This window comes from Sminthopsis crassicaudata, chromosome 5, assembly GCF_048593235.1.
Source record: "Sminthopsis crassicaudata isolate SCR6 chromosome 5, ASM4859323v1, whole genome shotgun sequence".
Taxonomy (NCBI): Eukaryota; Metazoa; Chordata; class Mammalia; order Dasyuromorphia; family Dasyuridae; genus Sminthopsis; species Sminthopsis crassicaudata.
The window spans coordinates 53245475-53255197 of record NC_133621.1 but is presented as its reverse complement, the minus strand read 5'-3'; the positions used below and the strand labels follow the sequence as shown (position 1 = coordinate 53255197).

The window sequence follows — 9723 nt, the reverse complement described above, 5'->3', positions numbered from 1 at the left end:
GTGACTTGCCCAAAGTGAATAAATAGGAGAAATAGGAAGTGAACCAGGAGTGTGCTGGAGTCAACTCATACCAACTCCCAAAGTTCATTGTTAAAATTTCAGGGTGAGCATTTGCACCTCAAAAATCAGCAAATACTACAAATCAAGGTTTTTGTTTGTTTTGTTGATTATCTAGCCTTAAGAAAATGTTGGAGAAAGAGTTAATACAGGTTAGAATTAAAACTGTATTGTTGGTATTTCTTTTTCTGGAGAGTCAGCTGCTAAACGTTTACCAGCCCACCACTGATGTGAATTCTGGTAGCACTGAATCCATCACTTTTTTTCACCTTACCACACTGCCTCATGCCCAAATGACAATTTATAGCAAAAAAAAAACCCCAGAATTCTTACAAACTGAATGCATCTAACCTATGAATATGAGCACCTTAAAATATTGAAATTGTTTCTTTACTATCTACTATTAGATTTTTAAATCCTATATTTATTTTGATCCAATCAGGTACTCTTTAAAATATGTATGCCCATAAGTTGTTAAGGGACAGATGCTCTAAGGAGTCTCAAAAAAATAGAATGTGGCATATTTTTACCGGACTGATCAGAGCATGAAAGGCTATACGTATCTGCTACATGGAGGACGAGCTAGAATGAAGTTCTAGTTCTTCTTGTGTGCAAAGTCCTCATAGCCAGGATCCAGGCAAAGAAAGCCAAAGTGACTGGCCATTTCTGATTCATTTTTTAATAAAAACAACTCATTTTTCTTTTAGAACCTGCTGGGAATTCCTCTTTAGGAGCTAGCTGGAGGAGGCTGACCTAATGGAAGATCAGCTTTTGAGTTATAAGGGTGTTTGTCCACCCAACCTACATTACCATTCATAAGGGGCTGAACAGAAAGAAGAGGGAACATTTGCCATGGCTTGGTTTGAAGCAAGCTCTGGCTAGTACAAGACAGTGATTAGTGTATATGTTCTTACGTTTCCCTTCATCACGACACAATCTTCCTGCCTGTTGTTTGCATGGCTTGGCTCTCCAGGTAACCATTTGGTGAAGGTCACAGGGGTGTCATCACTCCATTCAAAATACATTTGAACCTTGAGATCATTTAAGCCAATCCACAGTATATCTTTTTCCTCTAAACAGAGAGAGAAAAAAATCATATTTTTAGACAAACATAAGCAAGAGGGGAAAAAAATTGCTTCCTAGAAGGAAAGAAGTGAGTTAGGCAATTGTGATTTTCTGCTTTGTCAGCATCAAGGCTATTCTTTCTATGGGCCCTATTGCTGTCATAGAGGCTAGTTGACTTGTGTCAGAATTAATCTAGCATAGATACTACAGGAAGGGCTTGAACTTCCTCTACATTCCACGCTATCAGTCCACAGTGAATTTTGAAGGTGAGAATTAGGAGTCCGATTAAGTTAAGCAATTACAAATCCTATTTTATATGGATAACAATAATGAAACAAACAAATAAGTTAAATTAACTTGAACATAACTGATGGAAACTTTTCTATTCATCAAACATCAGGTTTAGTTACACACACACACACACACACACACGTATACACACTAAGTAGTTATACCCTATTTGTATAGACAACAATATGACCAACCGTTTATAAATCTAATGTGTTTTTATAAAAAACATAAAATTACAAATTCGCCAAATCTCAGACTTCAAAGGGTCTTCAGAGATTATCTAGTCCATTCAATATCTAAAAGATTTCCTTAAGAAAGTACCCCAAAATAATTTTTTAAAAAAATACTAACTAGTAATAAACTGCAGATTACCACATAAAAAAGTACCCCAAAATGGCCATCCAGCCTTTGTTTGGAGATCTCATATTTTTTACACACACACACATACAGACACACACATACAGACACACACATGTATATATGCATGTCTATGTGTATATAAAAATATACACACTCATATGCCTATGTGTATAGACATATGTGTTTATGTATAAACACATATATATGTTATATGTGATATAGAATAATGTTTATAATATTCTTATTACTTCATGAGAAAGTTCATTCCATTTTCAGACAGCTATAATCATTTGTCTCTTTGCTACTAGTTATCACCCTCTGGGGACAGGCAGAAGATCATTTCCTCTTTCATAAAATAATCATGCAAAAGCTTGAGTTCGTGAAATCCTATGTCCAACTCCTTCCCCTCTCTTTGGGCTACACATTTCCATTTCTTTCAACTGATCCTAATATGGCAGAAATTTGAGATCATTTGCCACTTTGGTTGCCGTCTTCTTCTAGGCAGCTTATCAATCAATATCTTTTCCTTTTTGTTCCAAATTTTCCTCTCCTTCCCAAAAATAAAATAAAAATAAAATAAAATAATAATATCCTTTCCTTTTTGTTCCAAATTTTCCCCTCCTTCCCAAAAATAAAAAATAAAAAAAAAATAACATCCTTTCCTTATGGTTTACCATTTAAATTTAAAACACATGCTGGATGTGTTTGTGTCACTGTAAAGTACAGAAGCACTATCATCTTCTCAGTCATGGACACCCAATCTGATATGAGTCCATTAGATTTTTTTGGTTGCCATATCTCTAACTCTACCCAAATTCTCCTTTGGGAGATAGTGGAGATTAGAAGGATCTGGCATGCTCTGGTCCATTGGCTCACAAAGAATCAGACACAGCTAAATGACTGAACAATCACAATCCCTATGCTACTCATTTTCTGATGGCATTTCACTAACATCACCCAGATCTCTTCCTCATAATCTATTTGTGAGATGGATTTCACAGATGAAAGACTTTATGCTCATCTCTATGGAGTATCAAATTACATTTGCCCCAATATTCTGCTTATCAAAATCATTCAGAATTCAAAATCTATCACCCAATTCATTAAATATCCCTCCCAACTTTGACTCGTGCATGTTTGATAAGCTTGGCAATCACACATTATTCCAAGTCCTTGATCAAAATGTTTAACAGCTCAGGACCAAGCACAGATTCCCTGAGGCATACCATGGACACTTCCTGCCAAGATGACATCGAGTCATTAATGATAACTTTTTGGTCTGAATACTCAACCTGTTTTATACCCATCTAACTATAATATTACTTTGCCCACATCTCTTCACTTTTTCCTCCAAATAGAAGTATTTATGACATATGTCAGTAGCACTGGGAGTTTAAATTATCTAAAAACTCTATTATTTCACTGATAGTGCTATATTCAAGTGCTACATTCAAGATAAAATTGATTGATATGTGAGACAATATAAGTTGAAAAAGAGAGTTATATCACTGTCATTGAATTATTAGTCAACAAAATCAATAGTAAGTTTGATTACTGATTTCTAATCTATAAATAGATTTGTAGGGAATTTGGTGGGAAGTTTTGGGATTTTATTTTAGATCCCAAAAACAACACATTATTTTAGGAAAATAAAATAATTTCCTTTAAATTAACAGAAGATGAAGTTATGAATTTGTCCAAAAACTTTGGGAAACAATGTGGAATTATGCTAAGGACATAATTAAAATATCAATCCCCTTTGACTTTGTACTCCTGCCACTAAACATATATCCTAAGGAGGTCCGAGATAGAAAGGTTCAATATATGCCAAAATATTTATAGCAGTACTTCCTTTTTGTATTTTTTGTATAAAGAACTAAAAACAAAAAAGCATCTCACTGCTGGAGGAGTAGCTAAACATATTATAATATATGGATGTAATGAAATATTACTGCATCTTGAAAAATACAAAGAATAGAGTGAAGCTTGGGAAGACATATATGAAATAATAAAAAGAGTAGAAACAAAACTAGAATGCATATGTCTGTATATATGCATATACGTATATACACACATGTATATATACACACACATATATTTATCTTTATGGAAGGGAAATTTCCATATTACTTGGAAACAAAGGTAGTATAAAAACAAAAGATGTCAATTTTTAAAACCCTTAAGAATTAATGATTCAAAGTTTAAATAATTTAAGTAGTTTTTGATGAGATGAAAGAGCTCATGGCCAGTTTTTCTCTGGATTTCTTTATCAATTTTTCTTCAGATATATTTTTAGAGTTTTTTAATGTGTTTGTAGGGATCTAGGTCCCTCTATGTTCTAAGACAACATCATCTTACATACATTCAATTCAGGCATTTCCTAAAAAGAAAATGATAGACCCTGAAAAGTATATTTAATTTTCTAGAGAGTCTATCGTGAGCTGGATGTGTAAATTTAATCTGATCATTTTAATCTTGGCAATAAAACTTCTTGCCAGTAGATTGCAAAGATATTGTTCTGGAGAGTGAAGAAAAATGGTTAGATCCTGAAAATGTTGAAAGACTTCTCTATTTCAGGATTTCCTTCAGTGGTTTTAGTCCTTCCGTTAAATGTCACTGAATTTCATTTTTGGAGAAGTCCATTGTTGGCTCAAATCCAATAATAGCAGGTGTTTCCAGCGCTCTGAATCATGAATGATAGAATGTCATTTGCAAGAGGGGTACACGATTCTTTCCTTAATCCATCTGGAAAAAAATTGTAAACTAGCAGGCTCCGAACCCACTGCTAAGCACTTTGGGTGCAGGTTCTTTTTCTAGTAGATGTTGCCTCTGACAACCAGGTTTGTGTAGTGTATAGAATCCTGGATTGGGAGTCAGAAATATCTGAGCTCAAATCCTGCTTCAGTTACTTACTAACTGGGTGACAGGCAAATTACTTCTCTTAGCCTAAACTTCTTCATATGTTAAGTGGGGATGAGTAGCAATACTTATCTTACAGGTGAAAAAGAAATAGCATAAAAAGTTTTAAAACTATCTTGAGCCTTAATGAGTCATAAGAAACTGGAGAATTACCAACTTTCCTGTAAAATGTTGTCACAATAGTGTCCCTTCCCTCTACCACTGATATTTATTGACCTTTCCTACTTTTATCAAAAATAGACATTGAACATATATAAAACAGCATCATTACCATTAATATCTCTATAGTTTCTCTCTCCAATGATATACTTTAAATACATACACACACACACACACACACACACACACACACACACACACACACATATATATATATATATATATATATATATATTCTGTGGTTAATACGGAAACATTTATATCAACAATCTAAAAAATTATAAGTATTTGAAATGTAAAAGACATATATGTTTTACTTGCTATAACTATTTCCTTCACATATCTCTTAAAACCCTATTTCATTATTTTAAAATAAATGCCCATTAATAAGGAAAAAGTGTGTAATCTCTCCTAGAGAAGATTAGCTAATTCTTAAATTGGATTTTAAAATAACTGAAAGTTGTACCTTCAGTTTCTCATTTTCCTCCTCTTTGTCTATCTCCACTATAATTGTTTTCTTCTTAATTCCTATGATTTTTTCTAATCTCCTAACTTGTTCCACAGTTATACATCAGGAAGGGGCTGACTTCTACTATGATCATGACCCATTTCCTCTTGTTTTGCTTGATGGAAACAGATGATCTACATATACAACTACTGACTCAGAAGATTCATCATTCCCAGCCTGAGGGCTACAACTCATTATCATAGGTACTTGGTAAATTTTTGAACTCATTTATATTCAGGATCATAGGACTCTAGAGTTGGAGATTATTTATTCCAATTCCCCTTTATAAGGAATTCCCACTTCATTATGATCCTCCAAAATTTTCTTGAACATGCTATTCTTCCTGATTCTAAACTCAACATTTTATTATGCATACTGTCTTTACTTATACTAAAAATCTTAGTATTTCATAAATTACATAGCAATATCTATAGCAAATTTGGGGAGTAGGAAATAGAAGAGAATAAATTGTACTTGTATGAATTCTTACCGTATCCCAACTGAGAAAAGATGAAGTCAAATTCCTCTATACTATGGATACTTGCCAGATCTCCTCCTTCCTTTCTGCAGGTTGTTTTGGCATCTTTTTGTATTTTGGGTTCTCTACTAATTTTGTAACAGTGACCTGCATATGGCCACCACTGGCTCGGACAGGAAATAGGAACATCACTTTCTAGAAAATTTTTAAAAATACATTTCAGATTAAAGTGAACAATCACAACAATATTTTCAGACATTGTACATTTGTACAGAATTGTTTGGAAACAAATAAAGATGAGCACCAGAAATCTAAATCTCTTGATTTTGTGGCTCACATGCACAGGTTTTTTGGAGTTTAAAAAAAATCAATCTATCCTTTATGGTCAACAGTTTCATTTGAATTCCATAGAAAATATGTTTACTAAATTATGTTGTTGCTGTGGAATCTGACTCTGGATGACCAATTTTCTTGACAAAAATAGTGGAGTGGTTCACCATTCCCTTCTTTAACTCATTTTACAGATGAGGAAACTAAAGTGACTTGCCTGAAGTCACAGAACTAATATCTGAGGCTGGATCTTAACTCCAGACTCAGCATTCTACCTATTGTGCCATCTAGTTGTTCTTTTGCTAAATAGTCAAAAACAAACATTTTCAGAGCTTCTAGCTAGTAAAACCCACTAAGAACAGGAGACATTTCATTTGTTCCCAAGGAGATTATCATTTATCAGAAAATCCAGACTATAAAAAAAAGAATAAATAACAATACAATGTATTTTATACTTAGTATTAAATACTTGAAGAACACAAATAAATGTTAGAGGAATTGGGTTCAACAGAGGGATTAAGCTAACTTTAAATGGAATTTGAACTAAAACACGGATAAAAGTTAGAGAAAAGAGAGAAAGGGAGAAGGAGATAGGAGAAGACCAAATCTTACTAAATGTTGTATCTCCATCAATCTCTAGTAGATAAATATTTGTAGAACTTATGAATGATTGAGCTAATTAAGAAATGAATGAATGAAAATCCTGCCTCATTTTGTTGTTCATCCTTTAATTTATATACTCTTATCTCTCCTTACCAGAATATCCAGCCCAGAGAGCTTGTCTTTTGATTCTCTATATTCCTAATACCTAGCAAAGTACTCTACATACAGTGTCTTGATTAAATGTTTGATAATGATTATGATGCAATATTAACATATCAGTCACTACATATCAAACATTCTCAAAATGATGTATATTCAAAAGGAATTTAATGAAACTTTGGAGCCCTCTTGTGGAAAAAGTTCATTTTGTTGCTCAAAAGTTCAAAAAAAACTCAAATATAAATAACACGTCTATTTGTCAGAAATTCTTAAAAGTGTTCATTGGGAAGGAAATTCAAATGTTCAGGGTTGAAAAAAAAGACAAAAAAAGCCCTAATTTTATACCATCAAGACTTTTTAGAGGGGGTCAAAATTGATTAAGTTCATCTTATCATCAGTTTGCAGTTACAATATGATTATATGATGTATTTCTCTTCCTGACTGATCTAGTCACAAATTGTGCACGCTGCAAATGCAAACTAGAGTTTCTTTAGGAGTCTTTGTATTGGAATATCTATCTCTCTATGTCCCAGTTTATTATATATTACATGTCACTTCATCCTCTCCACAGTTCTATAATTATTATATCTCTTTTGCAAATGGGAAAAATCATAAAGTTTAAGAGGCTTGCTCATTCATACAATTAACAATGGCTTGAAGCAGGATCCAAATTCAAATCTTCCTGATTCCAAGTCCAAGCAAGCTGTTCATTCACTTTGCCATAGAACACACTATAGAATCATTCCTGGATCATAGATATAGATTTCAAAGGCATTTTGGAGGCTGAGTCTAATTCAATCATTTTATAGAAGAGTAAACTGAGATGTTTTAGTCAGAAACCTAGTATGTGTCTGAGTCAAGAGTTAAACTTAGACCTTCCTGTCTTTAAGTCCAATGCCTCATTAATTTGCCACCTAGGCAAGATGAAAGAAAATAAAGAGGAAGAAATTCCCAAAGAAAAATATCCTCAGGAACAGATGTCATCAAAGCTAGTGTCAAGATATTAGCAAATGACAGAAAATGACAGAGCAAAAAATTAAAAAAAAGTAAAATATTACATTTCTAGAGGTATATAACATATATGAGAGAGCTAGAGGGTGGTGATTCCAAAGTTTATGCAAAGAATTCAGGATCACAAATACTGAGGAGGATAGATAGCAACTTTCTCCCCATCCTGGTTTCAATATAAAACCAATTGGCATAAGAAATTAAATTAGAATTTTGAGGGAGTTTTGCAGAAGCTGCAGACAACATACAAAGGTCATCAGACAACATAGAGTCTATGACCAAATATTAAACCCAAATTTTACAATAAAGTACTATAAATAGCCCATAAAAGAAAAGGGAAATTCAGACTTCTTCTCTGGTACTAAGGGAATGACAAAAAAAAATTTATGTAGAATTGATGTAGAAGGGGTAACTGCATATACACATATTTGTATATATATATGAGAGAGAGATACATACTTATATATTTGTGTGTGTGTATAGTTTCCTTATAGCCAGAAATAATTAAAATGTTATTATTTTAAGGAAAAAGAAATGCATATATTGAGTTGAGGATATGAATTGATCCCAGGCTATTTAACATTTGTATCAATGACTTGGCTAAAATTATAAATGTCAAAAATTATAAAAGTCAAAAAGATGCTATAAAAATAAAAATTTTTAAAAGACGCTATAAAGAGAGAAGAGCTAATGAAGACATTGGGTGATAGAGTATTTTATTTTATAGACTCTAAGAAGTCTATTTAATGATGATGAAGTAAAAACATACTTGGAATAAAAATCATAATTACAAGTATATGACAAGGGAAACATGCCTAGATAGCATTTTTTATGGAAAAACAAAAACGTTGTGGAAGGATAGCTTAGCATGAGTCACTAAGAAATGACCAAAAAGTGTTTGCAAACTTAGGTCAAGTTAATAAAAACAGAGTCCTGTATTAAGAATGGGTAGGTATTCTGTCCTGATCAGACCCAGTCTGAATGTTATATTCAGTTCTGATTGGCATGTTTTAGGAAAAAACAATTGCTAAGTTAAAGATGTGGTCTCAAATTCTAATAGAAATGGGGCACCATTAAACCCTATACCAGGGTCTCTGTGTGCCACTTATTGACTTTAGTTTTTAAGCCATATTTTTAACTGATATTATCTGATAAGCAATGATATCTAATTGTGTTTTTAGCTAAAATTCTAATTTTTTTTGTTTTTTACTATTTATGTTTTAATGTATCTTTTAATTTATTTTGTTAAGTATTTCCCTATTAAATTCTAATTTGGTTCAGTCTGCACATGAGAATACTGTGGAATGTATTTATGCCTGAGACATATATTTGGCACATTCTGAGCTAGAAATCCAAAAGCGAGAGATCAAGAGGCTAAAAGTTCTCAGGTACATATCACATGTGAACCAGTTAAAGAAGCTGGAATTGTCTGTCTTAGAGAAAAGAAAACTTAAGGATAAAGAAGGCCTATTTTCAATCTCAGTCTCCTTTTCTGGATCTTTATCTATGTCATGACTACTGACTATGGGTATCCCTAAAAGCTCAATCTTAGGTCCTTTTCCCTTTCTTCACTATAATTTTTATCAGGTAATCTTATCAATAATCAACAATTATCATCATTATGCAGATGAATCCCAGATCTAATTTTAATATTTCTTCTGGGCACAGTATGGTCTATACCAACTGCTTCTTAGACATTTCAAACTAGTACTTTAAACTCAATTGGAGACTTTTATACATGACCCAAAGCAAAGAGCAACTGGGGGTTACTGTGTATGCAGGTAAC

General features: G+C 32.9%; 1 protein-coding gene across 1 annotated transcript in view; it reads right to left on the bottom strand.

Annotated features, from left to right (window-relative positions):
- The window catches only part of MRC1 (mannose receptor C-type 1), a 101864-nt gene that overhangs the window by 45179 nt on the left and 46962 nt on the right, over positions 1-9723 (bottom strand). The window contains exons 7-8 of the mRNA XM_074266731.1: positions 5850-6032; positions 972-1129 (exon numbers count right to left, since the gene is read on the bottom strand). Coding sequence (XP_074122832.1) covers positions 972-1129; positions 5850-6032 — 341 coding nt within the window. The remainder of the gene's footprint in view (positions 1-971; positions 1130-5849; positions 6033-9723) is intronic.